The sequence below is a fragment of the Aspergillus melleus genome, assembly GCF_016097325.1.
Source record: "Aspergillus melleus strain CBS 546.65 chromosome Unknown contig1, whole genome shotgun sequence".
Lineage (NCBI taxonomy): Eukaryota > Fungi > Ascomycota > Eurotiomycetes > Eurotiales > Aspergillaceae > Aspergillus > Aspergillus melleus.
The window spans coordinates 221,071-243,641 of NW_025763370.1; the positions used below are offsets into that span (position 1 = coordinate 221,071).

At 52.5% G+C, this 22,571-nt stretch overlaps 9 protein-coding genes across 9 annotated transcripts; 3 read left to right on the forward strand and 6 right to left on the reverse strand.

Moving 5' to 3' along the window:
• Positions 1-259: 259 nt before the first annotated feature.
• gliC (cytochrome P450 monooxygenase gliC) lies at positions 260-1,498 on the reverse strand (the record flags this gene model as incomplete). The annotated part of the gene is made up of 2 exons (XM_046081729.1): positions 260-1,463; positions 1,491-1,498. 2 exons carry the CDS (start codon positions 1,496-1,498, stop codon positions 260-262), a joined length of 1,212 nt encoding a protein of 403 aa, XP_045937685.1.
• A 19-nt stretch (positions 1,499-1,517) lies between these two features.
• LDX57_000085 (uncharacterized protein) lies at positions 1,518-1,922 on the reverse strand (the record flags this gene model as incomplete). Its single annotated transcript, XM_046081730.1, has 1 exon — positions 1,518-1,922. One exon carries the CDS (start codon positions 1,920-1,922, stop codon positions 1,518-1,520), a length of 405 nt encoding a protein of 134 aa, XP_045937686.1.
• A 606-nt stretch (positions 1,923-2,528) lies between these two features.
• On the forward strand, positions 2,529-5,591 carry LDX57_000086 (non-ribosomal peptide synthetase; the record flags this gene model as incomplete). The annotated part of the gene is made up of 1 exon (XM_046081731.1): positions 2,529-5,591. One exon carries the CDS (start codon positions 2,529-2,531, stop codon positions 5,589-5,591), a length of 3,063 nt encoding a protein of 1,020 aa, XP_045937687.1.
• A 495-nt stretch (positions 5,592-6,086) lies between these two features.
• LDX57_000087 (uncharacterized protein) lies at positions 6,087-7,033 on the reverse strand (the record flags this gene model as incomplete). The annotated part of the gene is made up of 2 exons (XM_046081732.1): positions 6,087-6,696; positions 6,756-7,033. 2 exons carry the CDS (start codon positions 7,031-7,033, stop codon positions 6,087-6,089), a joined length of 888 nt encoding a protein of 295 aa, XP_045937688.1.
• Positions 7,034-8,990: 1,957 nt separating this feature from the next.
• LDX57_000088 (uncharacterized protein) lies at positions 8,991-10,098 on the forward strand (the record flags this gene model as incomplete). The annotated part of the gene is made up of 2 exons (XM_046081733.1): positions 8,991-9,075; positions 9,131-10,098. The coding sequence occupies 2 exons, from the start codon at positions 8,991-8,993 to the stop codon at positions 10,096-10,098; spliced, it is 1,053 nt and encodes a 350-aa protein (XP_045937689.1).
• Positions 10,099-14,310: 4,212 nt separating this feature from the next.
• LDX57_000089 (fungal specific transcription factor domain-containing protein) lies at positions 14,311-16,894 on the reverse strand (the record flags this gene model as incomplete). The annotated part of the gene is made up of 3 exons (XM_046081734.1): positions 14,311-16,316; positions 16,371-16,402; positions 16,462-16,894. The coding sequence occupies 3 exons, from the start codon at positions 16,892-16,894 to the stop codon at positions 14,937-14,939; spliced, it is 1,845 nt and encodes a 614-aa protein (XP_045937690.1). The 3' UTR covers positions 14,311-14,936.
• Positions 16,895-17,639: 745 nt separating this feature from the next.
• Positions 17,640-18,446, forward strand: LDX57_000090 (FAD-dependent oxidoreductase; the record flags this gene model as incomplete). Its single annotated transcript, XM_046081735.1, has 2 exons — positions 17,640-17,809; positions 17,906-18,446. The coding sequence occupies 2 exons, from the start codon at positions 17,640-17,642 to the stop codon at positions 18,444-18,446; spliced, it is 711 nt and encodes a 236-aa protein (XP_045937691.1).
• A 327-nt stretch (positions 18,447-18,773) lies between these two features.
• LDX57_000091 (Zn(II)2Cys6 transcription factor) lies at positions 18,774-20,909 on the reverse strand (the record flags this gene model as incomplete). The annotated part of the gene is made up of 5 exons (XM_046081736.1): positions 18,774-19,518; positions 19,569-19,696; positions 19,746-20,023; positions 20,075-20,365; positions 20,417-20,909. The coding sequence occupies 5 exons, from the start codon at positions 20,907-20,909 to the stop codon at positions 18,774-18,776; spliced, it is 1,935 nt and encodes a 644-aa protein (XP_045937692.1).
• A 364-nt stretch (positions 20,910-21,273) lies between these two features.
• LDX57_000092 (sugar O-acetyltransferase) lies at positions 21,274-22,089 on the reverse strand (the record flags this gene model as incomplete). Its single annotated transcript, XM_046081737.1, has 3 exons — positions 21,274-21,637; positions 21,690-21,926; positions 21,983-22,089. 3 exons carry the CDS (start codon positions 22,087-22,089, stop codon positions 21,274-21,276), a joined length of 708 nt encoding a protein of 235 aa, XP_045937693.1.
• Positions 22,090-22,571: the final 482 nt, after the last annotated feature.

Sequence of the window (22,571 nt, forward strand, 5' to 3'; positions counted from 1 at the left end):
TTACGATATCCGTTACTCTATCTTAGACTATGACATTCCACTAGTCACTAGTGAGTGAGAAATGCACCCTCGTCAAGGAAGATCCCGCTACGTTGCCTCCAACTGACAAACATCTCCAATCTGACGCCTCTTGACACATAGTCAACGAGCTACTGCAATAGTCAAAGCAAACAAATCATCTCCTCATGGATCACTGCGTAATTTTTCCTATTTTCCTCTCTCGCTCCCTCTTCTAACCCGAATCATACAATGGTCTAATTTAATTTCTCTTCACACATCTCACCTGCAGGTCCGGGTGCGTAATCCAGCACTCGGGGTCCTGCGCCCAATTGCCCTCCTCTAGCAACTTCAGCTCGTAAGTACGCACCACATGCAGCAAGATCGTGCGAATGACCACATCCGCCGTGTACTTGCCAATGCACTGTCGCGGCCCAAATCCAAACCGCCAAAAATGATACCGCAGCTCCGTCGGCGACCGTCCCACGAACCGCTCTGGTCGGTAGGCGCTACTGTCGGGCGCCCAGAACTCGTTCCGCAAATTCAGTCCCCAGCTATCCACCACGTAATTCGTGCCTCCGGGGACCTTGTATCCGTCGACGAGACGCTCCGTGGGCGCGGACTGCGGGATCGAGAAGGGCGTGACGGGTCGGAGACGGGAGGACTCGAGGATGCAGGCGGCCAGGTACGTGCCGGACCGGGAGATGTAGGCCTCTTCTTCCTCTTGGGTGGAGATCGCGGAAATCTCCTCGTATAAGCGAGCCTGGCAGGTCGGGTTCGAGGCGAGGAATACGAGATTCCACGATAATCCGCCCGTCGTTACATCGAGATTTGCGTAGAGGGTTTCGTCCATGGTCTGTTGGACTTCTTCCTCAGTGAGCGAGCCTTTGGCGACGGCGTCGTACATCTGCACGACTAGCGCGGAAGGATGCTTTTCGCGGGCCCGCTCGTAAGCTCTGTGATTGAAAGTCTTCCATTGAGACCGGAAACTGTTGAGTTGGCGATTCGCTTCCGTGGGAAAGAAGCGCGAGATACCAAAGCGAGCAAGGCCTCCGAAAACGACGAATTTCATCAGGTTCTCACGCGCCGGAGCGAGATTCGTCAGCTCGGCTTTCATCTCGGGCGTGAGAGAGCCGTAGTTGGCTTCGCCGACGATGAAGAAGGGCAGCATTTTGAGGTCCTGGACCGGGTGGATGCGACCGTGACGCAGGTCGCCTTGGGTTTCGAGGTCGTCGAAATGCTCGCGGACATGGCGCTGAATGCGACTGATGGATTTAATGGCGGCGGGGTGTGTGAAAGGAGGAGCAGCGATGCCTCGTAGGAGTTTCCAGCGTTGACCGGCCATGAGACCGAGACATTTGCCTAGGATACGGCTCATGAAGTATCCCGAGTTGCTGTTCGTGGCCTTGGTGTGCTTGTCGGAGTCTTTGAAGACGACGTGCAATTGCTCGGGGCGAGTGAGGACGCTACATTATGTCAATATGTGCCTTTACAGAGGCATAGAAAGGACCACGAACACTTCAGGAGTCATCCCAGCCCATAATCGGTAGACGTTGCCATATTGCGACTGCCATTGCGCGCTGTTGTCTCTGCCGAAGATGTATTTGCCCGCGTCTCCCTGCCCGTCGGGCCAGACGTACGCCGGTCCAGGGATGGGACGACCGGTTTCTGCGTGTTTGATGGGATATCTGAATTGCAAGTACGCCTTTCCAACAGTCAGTATCTCCGATTCCAAACAGGGAATAGATACAGACATTGAGAAACCAAGAAACCACCCTCGATACAGGTGAGAAGGCCGTGGGCCAGACGAGCGTCGCCAAAATCAGGCCAGTGATAGCACCTATAATCCCCAGAATGGAGTAAACCAGCGTAGGATTTGCGACTCCATGCTCAGCCAACACGGCGAAACCCGACAGTATCGCCATGATGCGCGTAAGGAAGAGAAGAAAAGCCGTCCAAAAGTCAAGGGATGACGAGGTCACCGGCTTGTCGTGATCAAGCCTTTATATCAAGGCTTTTGCACGCCACGGACGTCGCGATCGCCCCGAATACGAGGCCGAAGGATCCAGAACTTGTCAGATCAGTCGGATTTGCAATCCTGCTTGACATAAAACGGGTCCCCGATGCGAACCGTCCAAGAGCCGGTCCAATATGGAGCCCCAGGCACCGAACGTTCACGATGCTGACATGACATGACATGACATGACACGTGGGAATGGGACATACCCTCCCGGTTGATTCTGCATGAATGGTCGACATCTAAAGACCGTGACATGACGAATTGCGAGCGAGCTGCTGGTGGCGCTATACCAAGACCTTCTAGCCGCTGGAAGGCTATCCGCGACCCACAGGATCGGTATGAGACCAGCAGAGAAGGCTCAGATTGTGAGGCAAAATAAAGGTGTCCTGAGGTAGACTATGGGTATATATAGACTGGGAGGGACTTGGAATGTCAGTATCATGGTCCAGCTCAACACCATCGACACTCCTCATCTTCTCTCTTTAGAACTCACGATCATCTCTTTCTCATCATGTCTGAATTTGCCAAACTGTCTTCCTTCGGCCTTGAGGCCTGCTTCCGGTACCATGTTCACAACTCTCCCGATGCCACTGCCGTAGTAGAAGGCGACCAGTCCATCACCTATCACGAACTAAACGAGCGCGTGAACAAGCTTGTTCCTGTCCTCACAAGGGAGAGCTTGCGCCCAGAAGAGCCCATTGGCATCTTATTGCCCTCCGGAATTGCCAATGTTGCCTCTCAGATAGCAGTCCTCCGCGCCGGGGCCACCTGCGTGCCTCTAGATCTGTCGCTCCCTGACCAGCGTATTCGCGATCTGTTGAACGCTTTAAATGCGCGCTTGGTCATGACCGTCAAGGGCGAGCAGACAAGATTTAACGAGTTCCACGCCATCTTCCCGGCGGCCGAGCTGGCCGATCTGCACCAGAATGGGTTCCACGACGATCCGATTCCTGAGCCCACCGGCAAGAGCCACCGTACCCATATTCTGCACACTTCGGGCACCACCGGCCTGCCGAAGCCCGTGGAGATCCTGTCCCAAGGAATCACCCGCATGGCCTTCAACACGCAAGTGGTCCAATTCACCAGCTCGGACCGGGTGGCGCAGATTTCGGCGCCGAGCTTCGACGCCGCCCTATTCGAGATCTGGACTACCCTGGCGCGTGGTGGTGCCATCGTTACTCTGCCGAAGAGCGTGGTCGTCGACCCTGTCGCACTGTATGAGAGCTTCAACAAGTATCAGATTAACACTATTTTGCTCACCACGGCATTGCTGAACCATGTCGTCTCGGTCATTCCTGACGCCTTCAAGGACCTCGACTATGTCCTCACCGGCGGCGAAGCTGCCAATTCCACTGTTATGCAAGCCGTGCTCGACAACGGCGCTCCGAAGCATCTCGTGCACGCCTACGGTCCCACAGAGGGTAGCAGCATTGCTACCTACCACCTGGTGACGTTGGAGGAGGTTCGTCAAGGATTGACGCCTATCGGTCGACCGCTCGATGAGACCACCATCTACCTTCTCGACGAGAACCTACAGCCCGTTGCGGATGGCGAGTCCGGAGAAATGTATATCGGAGGGTCCGGTGTCGCCCGAGGATATTTGGGTCGTCCTGACGCACACGCAAAGGCCTTCCTGGATCTGTCTCACCTGTCGAAAGATGGTTCGTCCGTCAAGGTTTACAAGACCGGCGATCTGGCGCGGAAGCTGGAGTCTGGCGCCCTAGAGTTCATGGCCCGTGCCGACAACATGATCAAGATCCTCGGATACCGCATCGAACCCGGTGAGATTGAGGGTGCTCTGCTCAAGAGCGACATGGTTCATGCCACCGTGGCTTTGCCCATCCGCCGGCCCGGAAAGGAGATGTACATCACGGCTTTTGTGCAGCCGAAAGAGAACGCTAGCTTCTCCCTCGCCCAGCTGGACTGGTACTTGCGCAAGATCCTTCCCTCCTACATGGTTCCCCGTTTGGAAGTCGTCGAGCGATTCCCTTTCACCGTGCACGGCAAGATTGACCGGGCCGCAGTTGTGGCCAAGCATATCCAGGAGACTGAACGAGCCGAGCAGAAGGCTCTCGAGTCGGTCGACTCGAACGGCAATGTCGACAGTTCGACATGGCTACGTGCTCTGTGGACCTCCGTCCTGGGCATCAGCAACATCACGTCTAACAGCAACTTCTTTCATTTGGGTGGCAGCTCTCTACAGGCTGCTGCTTTGCTGGTCCACATCCGTCGCCGATATGGCCTTTCCCTGACGATGCAACAGATCTACGACTTCCCCACCCTCGAGACGCTAGCGGCAGTTATTGACGCCGGCAAGACCAACAACAAGATCGACCACTCGCGTCTGGGCATGTTCATCGCCGACTCCCAGCTTGCCAAAGACATCGCAGTGCCTGCCGGCGAGGCCCCCAACTGGCGAGACCCCTCGGAAGGACGAGTGTTCCTGACCGGTGCGACGGGCTACCTCGGGACCTACTTCTTGCGCCACCTGATCGACCAGCCCGACGTCAAGGTTGTCCGCTGTCTTGTCCGCGCCGCCGACACCTACTGGGCGCGTGGCCGCCTTATCGCCGCGCTGAAAAAGTACGGCCTCGACCAGGAGGAGAACCTCGACAAGATCTCGGCTGTTGCTGGTGACCTGGGCAAGGACCTCTTCGGTCTCCCAGAGGCTGAGTTCCAAGAACTCGGGATCTGGAGCAGCGTTGTCTTCCACGCCGGCGCTCACATCAACTACATTCAGCCTTACGAGAAGCACCGCGACACCAACGTCATTGGCACGCTGAACTGCATCAAGCTTGCCACGACGGGCCGGCCCAAGGCTCTGCACTACATGTCCACGGCAGCCGTCACGGGCCCCGTGGCGCATTTCACCGGCGAAGAGCGAATCATGGAGGACACAGAACTCGGCGAATTCCAAGCCTGGCTCCCATACGACATTGGATACACACAAAGCAAATGGGTCTCGGAACAAATGGTGCACAGCATGATCGCGAAGGGTCTCCCTGCGACCGTCTTCCGCTCAGGATTCATCATGGGTGACTCGGAGCGCGGAAAAGCCAACATCGATGACTTCATGGGCCGCGTCTTTATCGGCTCCATCAAACTTGGCGTCCGGCCTATCCTCCCCAACCAAAGCAAAGTCATGATCCCCGTGGATTTTGTCACGCACGCGCTCGTCCACATCACCTCCAACACAGCGAACTACAACCGCGTGTTCCACATCGTGCCGCAGACCCCGGAGGAAGACAAAGACGTGGAAACTTGCTGGGAAATGCTCGAGGAATGCGGCTACCCCTTAAAAGCGCTCCCTTACAAGGATTGGCTTGAGGCTCTCTCCTCGGATAAAGATCTCCTGGCGAACCCACTTCTCCCGATGTTGCCTGTTCTGCAGGAACCCGTGCGGAAGACCCGCACGCGGTGGGAGCTGTACGAGGACATGGCGCAGTATGACATCACGAACACGAAGCGGGCGTTGGCGGATATGCCGAAGCGGCGGACCGGGTTTGTGATGGAGGATTTGGAGAGACATGTGGCCGATTGGGTAGAGAGGGGACTGGTGCCTGCTAGAGGGTAAGGCTGAGGTTGATATTGGCTAGACTGAAAATTAGTTTGCATACCTGTAGATCTGCTTTTATCATTGTTCTTCTTGATATAAACGGAATAAAAGTTGTTACTGTCTGGGTTGTTCTTGTACAAATTTCTATAGCTTTCGTAGCACCTGAAACAGCGAGGATATATTGATCAGCTCCACATTAAATTGAGACTTTACCGTTACGCTCTCCAGGCGTACAAGGCATCTTAATAAGTATTTTCGGCTATGCTCCGTTAAGACTCGTTCATCGCATCTTCCTTACTTCTTACATAAGAGGTACAGGAAAGCACTTGAGACAGGCACTCTCCTCAAGGGAAAGAAAAAGAAACAGAAAGTTGAGTAAGCAGAAGCTGTTAGAAGAGAATGGAAATTGAGGTGCGGAGGAAGTAATAAGAAAGACTATGATAGACAGTAGCTTAGATTGTTAGACGACTAACAAAGCTCACACCTCATAAAGACCAGCTAGCCAAAGGGAAACTAGATCTGATCCTCAAAGAACACCAAGCACCTCAACTCCACACTCTCCCTGGGCTCCTTAACCTCCTTCGTCCGAGGATCCACAAAGGCCGTATGCGGCGCCCTGCGGGCCACACTCCCATCAGCCCTAGAATCATAACACTTAATCAACATGACCTCCTCCGGCTTCATCCCTGACAAATAATACCACTTCTGACCCTCTCCATACTTGCCATACAGTACGCCAAACCCAGCCCCCTTAGTTGCCGCCTCATAATCCTTCTCGCCCTTCCCGGGCATGCGGCCATAGATCTCAATGAGGTCTTCGTCTCGCACGGAACGCGCATCCGCCACGGCCAGCGGGTCGCGCGGGACGGGCTTCAACGGGCGCCAGATGTTCACGATGCCCCAGCGAGACTTGGACAGACGAGCAGCTTCTTCTGGCGGCATGTTGTCCTTCAACACATCCAAGGCACCAGCCTCGGATTGGTCGACGTGGATGAGTCGTGCCGGAACCATCAAGCTAGTGGGCTTAGTATCCGACTCCTTCGATGCCGCCAGGGCTTCGACTTTCTCGTAGGGCGCTGTGCGCGTGATGTGCGAGAAGACGTGGGCTTTGGTGGCGCCGGTTCTTGGGGATGGTCAGTCGGATATGCATAATCCAGGAAACGAGGGGAGAGAAAGGCATACGCTTGTTTCAGTATATCCACCGCTTCGGGGTACATGAATTTCTTGACCACGGACTCGGTAAAGGAGGAAACATGAGGACTGGGACGATTCAGGAATTGGAATCCATGCACATCAAGGCTGAAGTTATTTTCACGGCCGCGCACGTCCTGGACGGTGACCGGACGCGAGTCGATCGGTCGACGGTAGGCCCCAACAGTACCTAGGACGATTTGCCGTTCAGCGAGAGAACAGGTAGGATAGTAGTTGAGGGTGGTTTTGACGGCTTGAGAGAGACGCATTTTGAACGTGGGAATCCAACCGGAATAGAGAAGCTCAATCGCGAAGATTTGCCAAGTTTCAGCGAATACGACCGCTGTGTTTGCGGAATTCGATAGTGATTGGAGGCAGCTACAGAGCACCAAAATGGCCGTCTCGACAGCCCCTTTTCAATGCCTCTAGAGCGGGGTTAAACGTATACGAGCACACCGAACCATCCTGGCGACACGAAGCACTCGGTAGGGACGACCGTACCGAGGACCGCCGAGCAGCCACAGGGATGCTTGTTTTGACCGGCTTCCTTGGTTGAAATGTAACGCCAGGCACTGCGAAGCGGGGCGGGGAGCGCGTAGGCAGCAAAGGAACAGTGAATGCAGAGTGACGATGCGCGAATTATGATAGCGAGGCGGGAGTCAGATGATGGCCGATCGCGAGATGAATGTGTGATGAGATGCAGATTCAAGCACCCAATGTCGTCATGAACGGACGGCCCGAGCTGGATTTTGCTCGGAACATATCACCACGTCTCCTAGGCGAAAGAAGGGTGGCACTTCAGCAAAGGCCGGCGACAAGGGAGCAGGGAGGCAAGAGGGGTTACTCTGCAGCTAAAGAGCGACCTGATGTCACCTAGTAGGCAAGGCACCTTCGGCGGCAGGGTTAAATTGCTCAAGTCCGCCGAGGGGTCTCATTTTGTGGGACAGCGAGAGTGATTCAAGAACACTGTCGCGCCCTGCGAGCAGTTGGAAAGCGGCCATATTGTCGTGAAAGTGGACCAACGGTTTCCCTCGGCTTCTTGCAGAAACAGCGGTTTCGCCGTATCATCTCGCAAAACCTGTGGGGAGTAGGGCTTTCCCGGGTTCGTATTTTGGGTTGTGCAAGCCACGAGGAAATTGTGACACTTCTGCCCTCGCAAGACAATCAACTTGAATGTCAGTTGCTTCAAGAAAATTTTTCAAGTCCAAAGCCAGTGTGTCCGACTGGGCATGTGCTGTCATATTTAAAAGCTCATAACTAATCCATTGTGCTGACGGTGGTCCCCTCGTCGCCGGCCGGGATTTCCTTCCTTTGCCTTACCTTGCGCCACCAAGACCATTCCGCGAATCTTGGCCACTGTCTTCCTGCGGGAAATGGAGCAACTTGGCATCGTCAGCGGACACTACCTGAAATGACCGGTGGCTGACACGCCGGATCATTCCGCCGGGGAATGACGATTAGAAAGAGGCCGGATGCTATTTGTAAACGGGCAGGTTCAGACGATCCCGACGACCAATCACCAAAGGACTAGACTAAGCTGATTCTATAGACTTCATCAACAAAGCGGGGCTGTGTGAGGAATGGCGGGAAAAGGAGGCATTGGTTTGCAAATCCATCTGTTTCCTCAACGAGCCTTTGACGAGGTGGTTGAAGATTGATTCATTTTAGGGTCTGCCAAACCACGGGACTGCGGCGTGACAACACAACGGAGTTCCCGACCAGCACCTGCTAAGCCTCCATCTTAGAAATCATCAGCAACATAAGGTGCTTATACTGGCCCAGACTCGCAGAGCTTCTTCACGACAGAATTCTAAAATGAAGAACAGAAAAAATCAGGAATAAAGGCAAAATTATAAAAATAAGCATTTCACGATCGAGACGCAGAATAAATTACCGCTAGCCCCGAACAGGATGATGCCACGACCCTCTGTCGCGCCAGCATATACGAGAGACCCATGGATATTGCCCAGCTTACTATTTTCTGACCGTTTGTCTCGCCTGATTCCTTCCCTGGGGCCGCATGCGCCATGGAGAGAAAAGCGATCGGTTTACGAGCTGAGGGATCGACGCTCCTCCGCATAAGACATGGGCTTCTCCCGGCATGACGAATTGGTGCATGGGAGCGAGCTACCATTCTTTTGCTTTTTCTTTTTGGGAGCCTATACTTCGATTAACTTGCCTTTGTGATTCCCCCTCAACTGTACAATATCAAACATGAAACCCACTATGGATACTTCAGATGCGCGACATGAGGAGCTCCTAGCTCTAGAGAGACGCCGGGAGCGGAACCGCATCGCGCAACGAAGACACCGTATGTTGCTGCATTCCCCTTGCTTCGGTCAGCACCAAGCTAATGGCCCTCCCAGGAGACAATGTCAGGAAGCGATTAAGAGAATTAGAGCTCGATAGTAATACCAGTCCGACGGCTTCGGGTCAACGATCTCGCCGTACCTCGCGCGAAACACATTCCAAGAGAGGCTCGCGGCGCAGTTCCCAGTCGCCCGGTGCTTTGGAGCTTGGGCTTCCCGATCCCCAGTCCGATGCGCCGCCCCAGGAAATCACACTCCACAGCATGGTGCTACCAGACGGCACTTATCCCGGTAGCGATGGGGCGTTGGCCTCCACCTACGGGTCCTCCAGCTCTCCATCCTCGTCCGTTGGGCATACGTCGTACTCCCCGTCAACAGATTACCTGAATTGTCTGGAACAGTCGGCAACGGACGGTACGGTTACTACGACTACTATGAGCGGGACGCAGATGCCATCCACATATGATCCCTTCGCCCTATCCCAGCAATTCGACCCTGTCTACGGGACCTGCAGCGAGCCAGGGTTCCAGGTATGTGCCGAAGAAGGCACGGTGCGGCTATGCGACGTCGACATGCAAAACCTGGTGCCGACTATTCTAGAAGCTCAAACTTACGGGGGTCTCTTACCACCGATGTCCTCCATGGTCAACGCGCAGACTATCCCGGCGGCGACGGGCGGCCCCAATACCATTCACCGGACGAAGTTCGGCGAGGTCCCGAGCGCCTCGACGCCGGGACACATGCCCTGGACGACGCCGCTGCATATGGCCGTTGCGCGAGGGAATCTGTCTATGGTGCGTCTGCTTCTGGAACACGGAGCGGACGTGAACGCCGTCAATAGCGAAGGAGCGACGGCCCTGCACGCGGGAGTCACTAGTGGGCATAGTGTGATCGTGAGCGAGTTGTTCAAGCGGGGCGCTGATCCTACGCTCACAGATGCAGCGGGTTGGCTGCCACTGCATTACGCGGTGGATGCGGGAGATGAGGAATGTTTACGGGTACTGCTGGAGATCGAAAAGCGGTGATTGTTCCGTTGACGAAATTGAGAAAGAACGCAAGAAAACAAACTGTCCCCTAAAAAATTGAGCAAGACATGCCCCCTTATTTATAGTTGATGATAGACATGTTTGAATGAATTACTTCACAATGTATAAAAAGCCTCATTTCACCCACTCTGTGCATTCTGAGTTCCACACTTTTGAAATCTCCTTCACATGCCCTGCAATGAAGTAACAAAAATCCGGCTTCCAGCAACACCGAACCAGCCAAGAAGCCGAAGGGGATCGACGGTAGCGTCGGACGCCGGAGCTGCCATCTGCTTAGCGCCCGAGAGACCACCGTTCGCCTAGGAGGCCTAGCCGCCTAGAAGCCCCTCTTGGCACTCGGCCCTCGGCGCTAAAGACCGCCCCGGAAACCCCAATTAACTCACCTTTAGTTACCTTTAGCTACCTACCAGTCTGCTCATACATATGCTTTTCTACGGGCAGAATCATTCCCAACACCTCATCTCGCAGATCCAACACTCGCCCCTGCACCTGTTCTTGGTCTCTACGCAATGCCTAGAATCCTCTGAAAACATGACATCAATCATGACAGCCAGCCCTACGCGTGGACCCCGCGGCTCTCGGGTAACGAAAAATCCTTCAGTACGAAAAAAGTACCTCCAAGGCTCCAACGGAGTTACGGACATGGAGAAGGAACTGCGATTCGGAATCCTTGGCACGGTAGCCCCCCCTCACGGGAGGGGCTCATTAGAGAGGGGAAAGAAAGGAAACCGCTAAACATGCTGCTATTTTCCCATGATCCATAAATGTGATCAATGTGACACCATTCCCCGCTCGGATGATACACCCGGTGGCTTTGTCTCATTATCCTTTTTGTTTGCTATTTTTCCTACGCTCTTCTTACCATGCCAAGCGTTAGCAAAATCTTGTTCTTGGTCATCTCTGCCGATAGGTGGTAGGTATGCCATATGGTGGCTTCGCCGCACACAATTGGTGGAAATGATGACACAAGCAGCTTTTCCTCTTTGGACGATGTGCATGGTGGCGAGAGATTGATAAAAAATAGTCAAAGTCAATTAATGAATGGGACTTGGCAGGGATTACTGCATGGTCGGACTATGGTGAGGGCCTGGCCTAGGATCGGGATCGCTGGTGGACCCTTCTATTGCATAACGAGATGGTCAGCAGCTATTAGCGCCTAGCCATTAGGCAATACGATGGGCGGTGCCAGTGGGTTTCCTGTTTTTTCTTCGTTTGAACACGAGACGCCTCGAGGTAGCATCGCCAAATTGTTTGTTCTAGCCTTCGAAGAATTTTTAGCACCCGGGTCGGTTAGGAACATCTGATTTATTTGCATGTTTTCAAGAATACTCAATAGAGACTAATCAGGTGGGCGAGATTTAAATTCAACTATCACTTAAGCGATTATATATTGCTTCTTCTCTCTTGGAAAGATAGTTGAGGACCTGCTTTCAAATACAAAACCCTCCGTGGCTTGCTAGCTTAAAAAAAAAGCCCCCAATCATGAAGTTATTCGGTGTAGCTAAAGTAGATACGACATTCTGGACGGTGGCAATTTCATGAACAATGTCTCCATCCGGTGGTCCGGTTTAGTCTAGGTACCATTTTGCTGATAATCTGCTCATCTTGGACCCACCTTATTTCCACAACTTTCGGTATACTATTGGCAGCCTTGCTTCCTCTTGGTATACCACCTCGTTTCGAGCTCCTTTATATTTTGCATCCTTCCATCACCAGGCAGCCGAGTTCCGAAGCGACTCACATCGCTTCCCGGTGCGATTGAACACTCCGACTGAGCATCTTACTATCACGGTCAGTCCATATTACTGTGGATCATCCATAGTCTATCTGCACTGGCCCACCCTCTTCCTCCGACCCGACACACGCTATCCAGATGCCATGGCGCGGACTTAACATAGTGTGCACTGCACATTCAGCGGACAGGTTCCGCTCCGAGCCCGTGGTCGTCGTTATTTGCCAATCTCAGCCCTAATGCCGTTGAATTCGCACTCACTGTGGCGACTATGTTCGAGCAGTGAGCGCCAAATACTCGAAGGATGCGTCGCGCATCTCGGATTCCGTCCGTTTCCTGTAGGTCGAAACTGCCGAGACTATTCTTTGCTTTTCCGTGGAAAGCTTGCGAATCAAAGCTCCTGCCCTCGTCGATCTCACCAGAACTCGGGAAATCCATCCCCGTTTTTAGTGGGGGCCTTGTTTCTACACAGTACCTTTTGGCCCCTCGGAGCTAGGACGAGCAGGATTCCACGAGGCTCCGGGTCGGTGGGGTAGATATAGCGCATACTATTCCACCTGACCGGATGAATTGCTCTCTCCTACTCCGCGTGCGGGCGGGAGATACCGACTGTCACATATTATCAGATTTAGTTTCCAGCGCGAAGGATTGTACTACGTAGATCATTGTGAGTTCAGTGGCTGAAGGGCTTAGATCCTGCCGGCAACATGAAAGTTACAAGTGTATCCCAAGTCTAGTACCCATAGGACCGGGAATAGATGAGCTGTGGATCGGTTGAAGTAGCCACTGAAGTGAGGCTGATAATCTAATTGCGGATTCCCTCCGCCATGGGGCGCGTTCTGATTCAGTAGTCAGTACATTTTTTCCTACTAGACTTGCTGCTCTAGTCATATGTCTAAGCGAAGATGCACAGGAATGGGGCTTAGATGTGCAAGCTCCAGTATGAGCCACCATACCCTGTTTCTGGAGAAAACACAACGTTCAGAATTTCAGGCTTGCGCAAGCGTCTACGATCCACACGTAATGAGGCAACAAAAGCCACTCTCACTGGTCATACGTAACGGAATCCCTCCGTTCAAGGGGTTCCATGACCAGCGCCACATCATACTCAGCCAGAACACTGTTGTCTATCAGCCACACGTGCATATCGAATCTACCATAACTTTGGTCCTCCTTTCTTCGGACTCGCGAATATTACCAAAAACGCCATGTCAGGTTGGAAAGGTTTATTGGCTAATTAGTTTAAGAGTACGGTCTTCCATTCACTAACAAGGGGCATGGTGTCCTCCACTCATAAGCTCTAAAATAGCCGGTTAAGCGTGGACACGGTGTACGGAAGACCCACAGTTAGCTGTCATATACTCTGAGCCAAGATCAAGCCAGCCGGTACTCTTTGAAATACAGTGTTCAAGTGTTGATCGTGATGTCATTCGCGAGGTCATATTACCAGCAGCCACGTCTAGATTCCCTTGCACTGATTTATCACGCCACGTCCACCCTTCATCGGAGTCAGAAGCCGTACTATTCGGGAAGATCCAGAGGCCGTTAGGCTATAGTAGACTAGTGATTATGGTTGCAGGATACTGTTGATCAGCACATGGGCATGAGAGCCCACGCGGTTTCATAACCATTGGGTATTGGGTCTTTCAGCTGTAGTTACTATGACGCTTCATCCAATGAAACCCCGTAAATTGTACATGACGACCATACCAGAAGAGGAAGTGCCACCCAGTTTCAACGCGGGTCCCGTTAACTTAGAACACTTGCGACCTATTCATAGGAGCTCCTTCCGACTTTGCATCATCGTCTTTATGCTTTGTATGCGCCTGTACGTAACGGAGACTCGACATCCGGCTTCGCCTTCAACAAAAAGCACAAATCCCTCCAATCATTCCAATTATATCTCGCGCAATATCAGCAATCACGAGTCTAGCCAGATCCCAGATCCCAACCATTTACTAACCGCATGAGGGTGTCCAAAATGTAAACCATACCCCGAACACGCATGACGATCACTCTCCACAGATCCCGATCATTACTCATACGCTCCGCCCAGAGCCTCGTCGGCAACCCCATGTCCATCGCTCGGCTGTGGCGTCCATACAAGCCCTGGCCCTCCCGAACTCCCGTGCGGCTTATGTCCGAGACTCCGTCCGCACCGAGAGACCGGCACACACATTACTCAGAAGTCCAGGATACCTTGTCTGCCGATTAGTAGGCTATCCGGGTAGACAATCTCAGCGACCAATTTCCTAATCTGGGTCATGCAGGCTAGTCTTAGTGCACACGTGAGATGGGATGACATGAGACCAGCGGACCTAAGGATCCGAGCAAACGGCGACTAGCTAGAATGCTTGTGTTTATGTCACTATGACTGAGTGGGCGGTTGGAGTATGGGATTGCAGAACGGACTAACGGACTTAAGGATTGAAGAGCCGCGAGCTGACAAATTCTGCACCATTCACGTATGAATTGCGAGTTCGCTCTCCGACGTCTGGACCGATTGGGAAGATGGTATGGTTCCTGGATACTCTGTATCGGTGTTCGCCGGTTCTGTGAGAGGTGTTGCACATGGCAGTGCTGATATTGTTTAATTCATGAATACGAATCGGGGAAGACATATCTGTGGAACCAGAATGTATATTAGAGTCGCTGAGATGGTTTTTGAATGCCGAGACGCTTGTCGTTCCGAGAAAAAACTCGTGAGCTTTTCCTAATTCGACAGGAGATTTGTTTCAAAGACCTTAAATGATGAAGGATGGATAAGAAAGCTGGCTCTAGATGGATATACGGCTCCAGACGAGGCCGCGCTGGTGTCATGGGGTCATACAGAAACTTTGTTTATTATCCGGGACTCCAGATTCAATCGTGGGGGTTGCGTCTAGAATAACATGTGGCAGGGCGTTCTGCACACCATTCTCTTGGTTGTACGGCGGTTCCGAGAACAGCCAAGTTCCTATTAGATGCCGACATCCTTCCGAGAATATTGGTGTCTGGATTCTAATTTGTGGCTCAAGCCAAACGCGAAACGTGTTTGCTTATTCTGTATTGTGATCAAAATACGAGATAAACTCGAAGTGAAGTTTCAGTTTGCCGGCATCCAAGCATTGAATGTTCCTTCATCTTGCGTCAACGACGATATGAATGAGAATTCCTCATCCTGGCTACCAGACGGTTGGAACACTCCCCTTTGGGACAATGTCGTAAAGTGATCGAATAAGCCACCGGCGTGTGACTGAGAGATGAAGTGTTCCAGTACGGGCTCGACGTTGCCGTTACAATCTGCTGCCCTCTGAGAAAGGACGAAATTGACAGCCTCAGCCGCCATTCTTGCTTCTTCAGATTCGACACTTCGGCTCATCCAAATCGTTCGACAATGCCGCAGACTATTCCGGATCTCATCTTCGCGCACTAGCGTCTGCACACGATGCAGCAGCGAGCAGAGGACCATCGTAGCGGTCAGAAACTGATGGTTCAAAATAGAGGTGACGCGCCAATGCATGGTATGCAGTCGACCATCGGGTCCCGTCTCTTCGTCCATAATCCTTTGTAAGCCCAGCAGTTCAAGTGCAGCGTCTATACAAGCATCTCGCGAAGACTCAAATGTGTTGGTCTCTTGCGAGGTGGTAGAATCTGAGAATAAGAATCGGCGATGCAGCATGAGCTGACCCTTGTAGAACAATTGAGATATGAATAAGCGCTCCATGATAATTCGCGGTGAATCCGTCAAACTAGCAATCATCGGCTTCGCCTTCAGCGGCAGTGGAATACTATCAGCCGCTTCATGTAGAACACCATCCAACCGGATAACCTCAGCATGATTACAGGTTTTCGCAGCCGCTGTCACATCAGATATTCTACCCAAGGCCATAATCATTCGACGACGCGCAATCAGACACAGACTCGTAGTGAGTTCGCTTTCAGGTCGTGATGGAGGCAATTCAGTCATATCTGCATCCCAGTCACTATCATCCAAGTTTCGTGGCTCGTCCGTGTCGCATTGCCATTCCGATATCATCCGCGGCATGCCCATCTGGCTCGATATCAAGACATCACCTAGTAACACTGTCGTCCATAGCCGACGACGCATCTCTCCCTCGAAAGGTGAAATTCCCTTAAAATGCTTCGGATCGCGATGATACCCCATGCGTTTCGCGAGACTGACCTCTAGGGATAGTAGAAACCAGATGTCCCTATCAGCGTCGGGGTGAAGGCAGAATTCAATGTAAACATAATGGATAATCGCCTCGAGTACGTATGGGCCTGCTTTTGTATACTCGCCCATGAGTAGGCATTGGACAGCCTTCTCACGGTATAACTCGATCTGACGTCTCCGTTGTTCTATCACATGGCTACCTGCGTTATCTGAAACTCTCGAGACCTGCACGGCGAGGCAGATCATACTGAAGAGCAGGCCAACCCACATGATCGGAGCATCCGAAGGATTGGCCCAGAAGGCTGCATACTGAAACCATCAGTATAAGGCTTGTCATTTGCAAGGAGAGATACATATGCTTACCTGCTGTAGAAAAGTCGGACCATGAACGGCACCTGACACAAATCCAAGCATCAGCGTTACCAACTCATTCAATCATAAACCGCAAACCTACTCGACGATACCAAGTCCAAACGATTAAAATATCCCGACACATAGCGATCCACCATTGGCCGAGCCGGCAAGGACGCAAGAATCTCTGCCCGAGAAGTCGCATGCCGACACCCATAAAGCAGCAGAGCACGCGGGGACGCAGTTCCATCGTTCCAATTATCGTGAGATAAATCCGGTGAACCTTCTAAACGCAACTGCTCCTCGCGTTCAAAATGGTCCTTCAGATCGGCTATTTTATCAAGAATAGCAACCCAATGATCACCGCCAACGTAATGCACCCCAGAAGCACTAGCTCGCATGCTTCCACAATCAGAGAGGTCGTCTGTCAAGTCATCCACAAGGGCCGGATTGTCGGATAACGTTCCCGGGAACGATGTCGGTTCCGTATTCTTCAGGGACGAATCATCGCTGCCCCCAGCAGTCGAATGCTGCATCAAGGAAAGCACCAAGCGCTCCAACTGCTCTAGGCGAGCATGTACAGCCGGAACGATTGACTGATGCGCTACCGGCGGGACGTGGTCATTGGGGTATGTGCAAACGTGTCCTCGCGTCAAGCAACTAGAGCAAGGGATTTGGCGATCACATCGACCTCTATGAACTAATCAGCCTTTGATCGTGCCGAATACTGATGTCCTAATAATATGCTCGAATTGACTCACTTGCGCCGGCGGCAGGCGTTACAGGACAACTGCGGTTTGTCCCGACGCCGGCTGAGCGGAGGCCGCGGGCCTGATTCAGCACTCTGGGGATTATATTCTTCCATCCCTTACCTCTAAGCAGCTCCCAATGGGTGTTCGATGAGAATTTGAGTCTGCAGGTCGATGATATCTGATGCCGCAGTCATCAGAAGAGTGGCTGGTCGACTTACGAGACGCGACCAACAACGATGCTGAGAGACTAGTGTGATCCTTCGGTGCGTGTGACTATTCCCGTTCGAGATGAGTGGTGCCATTTGGACACTCCACAGATCGCCCTCATCGTAGAAGCGCCGCGTTATCTTTGAAAATCCGGAATTGATCTCACATGTTGTTTACATTAACTATCTCACAGTTAGGTTTACCCCGCGATGTTATCAATCGGCATCCCAACCGGCAAGCCTCATCCGGTCCCGAGCCGGTGTAGCATAGCCGATCCCGCAGATCATAGAGATTAGATATAAGAACCGACAGCTTCCTCGCAATGCCTTTCGTTCTTGAATACACCACCATCGGTATACTTCAAAGTCCATCTATTACTGCAATCGAACAAAGTTCCTTAATGGAAATCGGGATCATCGGGGCAGGGGTCATTGGGCTCACCACCGCTTTGGTTTTGTCCGAGGCAGGACACAAGGTAACGATTCTTGCGCGGTCAGTGGCCCGGGGATGATTCCAAGAAATGGGCTAGTCCATGGTATGTCTGCCCGTTGTCTATCTCTGGTTTACAAGCTCATTTCGTATATGTAGGGCAGGAGCCGGCATTCTCCCTCATCCCGACGGCAAGGGGCATGATCTGCAAACCGAGACATTCATCTACTTCTGGGCACTTGCGCATCGTGATTCCACGAGCGGTGTGCAAGTCGTGAACGTAACCGAGTACTATGATGACCGACCGGATGACTCGACTATCTGGTACAAAACCCTTGTCCCGAATTGCCGCCAACTGCACGCTTCCGAGCTCCGGGCAATTGCAAAAATCGGGTTCAAATATCAATCCATGACAGCGAACCTCAAGTATCTTCTCCCGTGGATCACAAAACGGCTCGAGAAGAGGCAAGTCCGGTTTATTCGAAAGGAAGTGTCATCGATTCCCGAGGCACGGTCAATTCTCAAATCTGAACTCATCGTCAACGCTACCGCTCTCGGTGCCCTTCATGTCGCTAATGATCAGAACGTTCACCCTGTCCGTGGGCAGATCATGCACGTACGAAGTGATGCGCAGGACATGGTCCTATTCCAAAGGTGCATTACACTTATTAGATTCCACGTATGTATACAGGTGGAGTGATCATCGGGTGAGTGACGCAAGAAGGAAATATGGATGAGAGGGCCGATGGGTAGACCAAGGCCGACATTTTGAAGCGAGTCAACCTTGTTCTAGGTGATCAGTATAACGATCTTGACTTTTGGATTCCGACCGAGCCGCAGGGGCGGATATCACCTGGAACGGGACGGTGATGTGACACATGCGTATGGGTTTGGATCACTACGAGACACATACTGCTATGGAGTGGGACTGAAGGTACGAGAGCTGATTGAGATGACTGGTGGGTCGGAAAGCCGAGAAAATAAATTATAAACAAGTTCATAGATCTATGCAAGCCATATACAACTGCTAGCCCAGAAGAAATTGGACCGGAACTTGACTCGCTGTTCCCCTCGTCTTCGAATCGACAATGCTTCCCCACCAGCAGTCTCCAGCCCAGATCTCCTCCAACAGTGCCGGGACTGAATGAAACATGTGGTATCGGCTTCGGTCTCCCCACCACTGACAATAACCTCTTGCAATGTCCCTCATTTCTTCGCTGGACGTTTCACTCGCCGCCAAGAACACAGGCAGAAGAAGCTGTTTCTGCGTCAACGATGTCTTTCGACAACATCGAACATGATCGAGCGTTATTCGAGCTAGTCGGCTCAATGCGTTGGGACGAGGAGTACCGCGTTCCCACTTAAACACCCGTTCAATGTATAGCAGGAGACAATGTCGCCAGGCCTCCGCGCAGTGGTGTCGATCCTGTTGATCATTAAAACCAGCTTCGTCTGCCTGCTCGAAGTCTTCAGAGTCGGAGTCGGGTTCAACTAAATGGCCCGAATATAGAGGGTGCCCCCACTGCCGGATGTGGTCCTCGATCTGTACGATGGGCGTTAGGTCGAATGACAGCCACGTCATGGACGAAGCTAGTTCGCGTTGATGAGCCAGTTCCGCAAGTGAGAATAGATGCCCGACAAGCTCAGCCGGACATCCCGACAGTTGGTAGAATGACCATTGGTCTTCTTTTTCATACCGCTCTAGATGTTCGAGGTACGGTCGAGAAAGGATAGGACCTTGTCGAGAGACGAGCGCGAGAGTGGCATCCCACCTGACTTATATCAGCGGATCATCTTATGAATGGATCTGTGTCTGTCTCACCACATCATCATCGCCACCTGGGCCCGAGCTCGTTGGGTTGTGAGTGCCGACGGCCCGCCGCATTCCTCGAGAATCAAGCGCATTCGGGCTATCTGAGAGGACCATCGTCCAGATGCCGACAGGGTACACTATCAATCTTTAGCTTCGTAGAGCCAAGCAGCACGCGGTACGACCCACTTCCAGCGTAAACATGATGAGGATGGGATCTAACAAGGCGAGTCCCTTTTTCAGCAATTGCTGGTTTTGGCCAACTTGAGTCAAGATCTTAGACGCCTCGCTGCGGTGCTCCTGTGCCTCGGACGACCATGAGCCAGTGAGAAGATTCAGATGCCGGCAGCATAAAGCCAACATGGAATGGAACAATAACCTCGATCCCTCAGATACAGGTCGCTGGATGCGAAATGGATTGAGCTCGGCATCCGAGGTGATTGGAAGGATACAGAACTCGTTATCGTCTGTTTGTCCTTAGCGCGGCTCACGTCCGACTAGTCTTGTGAATGGCTTACACATTTTGAACAGTGGCTCATGCTGGTTCCCTATGCCTGCAGTGGGAGCCGGTACTCCTCCCAATTCCAGGACGGGAGTTGATGGCAGCCACCCGTCCGCTGATGAGGAAACAGGACACATGTGCGCTTGACTGCTCGTAAGCATACTCTCCATCGTATGAGCTAATAGGTTGTCTTCCGAGTTCAACGCTGAATGCCCGACAGGAGCAATGCCCTCTAGAGTGGGAACCGAGAGGGATGTGAGTACATCCTGGTCAATCGAAAGGCCGACATTATCCAAAATGTAAGGCCCTGTCATGATCAGCAACTCAAGCATATGCAGTACTTAGGAATTGAACACACCATGGCTGTCAAATAACGGTGTCCTAGTCTCGGGAGATGTCCGGTCTATTTCCTCATTGACCTGGGGGGGTTCCACATTCTCCGGGGTCGAATCCTCCGGTATGAGGCTTATTGGCCTTGCTGATAGAATAACATCCCGATCTGCCGGTTGCAGTCTGCGTCGTTTACTTCTACCACCCCCGCTCTGCACAAACCGAAATCTTCGAGGCCCTGTTACCCTCCTTCCGTCATGATCCGAGCTGCCGACATCCTTATCGGCGCCTGAATCTGCACCCGATACCAACACGTCGTGTCTGCCCGATTGGCCCAGCCACGTCCGACTAGTGTCCCACACCAGAGGTGTTGCAAAACCTCCGCATTCCACGCCTCTTTTGAGACACGTGGTACACTGGGGTCGTTGGCGATCGCATGTCTGCCGGGTGGAGAGACATGTATGGCAGTCCGTGCGGGCGAACGCTAAGGAATTGGTTCTCTTGCGCTGGGGTTGGATCATGGCGCCTGTATCGGAATTCCGGATTCCTGCAGGAGTCGCGATCCTCCCGGACAGGGTTTATCGGTGCGCGGGGTGGGTTGTTTCTTGATTTTATTGGGAGGTTCTCGGTTTCCTTTATGCCCCGAGACTTCTCCGGAAGCGTCTCGCTCCACTGCCCCTCTCTACCTTCGAATTTATGCGATAGCACTAACTATCACATGAATTAGGGAGTAGCACACTGCATTGGAGATAATCTCCAAATTATTTATATTCTCTTGTGCAAATCGTGTTTATTTGTATGCGCATCTGTCCGTAGTCACGTGCTCGCTGTTCATATCTAACAGTCATAGACATCATCACATCTTCCTCACCAGGCCCTGTTTCTCTACCGATCCTCGCGAACCAAGTTGCGGTATGGATTGTTGGGATCCTGCTCCTCCTCTTCGACGGTCGGAATGGTCCTCTTAACGCGACACGGGCTCCCAACGGCCACCGAGTAGGGCGGAATATCCTTCGTCACGACCGATCCTGCAGCAATTGTCGAGCCCTTGCCGATCGTCACTCCCGGCAGAATGACCACATTCCCTCCGATCCAGCAATCATCCTCAATCTTCACCGGGTGACCGAACTCGACGAATTTCCGCCTCGACAAAACGCTGACGTCATGACCTGCCGTGAAGATGCTGACGTTGGGACCGAATTGCACGCGGTCGCCGATGAGGATCAGACTGGTGTCCAGGGCGGTGAAACTACATGCTCATTAGCCCCTTTCTCGTTCTGTCAACATAACCAACAACTCACTTGAAGTTGATAAAACAGTCCTCCCCGATACTGATGTTGCATCCGTAGTCCGGCAGAAAAGGCGGTTCGACAAACGTGCCGGATCCCACCTTCCCCACGATCTTCTTCAGCAGGTTGTGGCGGACGTCGTAGATCTGCTCGTATGAGACCGTCTTGGCGTCGAGGTGGTTGTAGTCTTTCGCTACCCCGCGCGCGCGGTGGCGGGCCTCCAGCAACTTCGGTACCAGGGGGTTGTACCTGAGATACTGCGTCAGAGAAGTTGTTTTTGCTAGGAGGAACCTGCCGATTCTCACATCATGCCGGAAATCATCTTCTCAAACTCCTCGCACATGGGGACATGGTCGAGACCGCGCGCGATCTCGATGATCTCCGGGCGCTTGGCGGTCGCGGCTACAGACATTGCTGGGAGTAGAATGGACGACGGGACCTGTAAGCGAAAGGACAAGAGAGAGCTCCTGGAGATGTTTCAACAAGGACAAGGACCCCGTACTTATACGACGAGGACAACTTCACCGAATATCTGCCGGTGGCTCCGTGGGGCTGGCGTCTCCTTTGGGCAATCAGGCCAGCCGGGGAGGAACGCTAGTCCAGAAGGGGCAGGACCACCAACCAGGTTGCCCCGGCCTCTCATTGATCATTCTGGTCCAACTACGCTCACAAGTGGCCTCGGAGGCAGTTCGCTTTATGATTTATCTGCAAGCTGACTGCGGAGTAGTAGTCGTCGTGCATGTGTTGATGCCTGAGGTGTCACATGCCAAGCATTTCGCTGTTTGCTTACCCTTCTTGCCTACAACCACAATAACACACCGCAACAACAACAACAGTAGCAACTTTGGTGAATGTCAATCAAGCTGGACTTGATTTTTTGAATAATAGTGCATT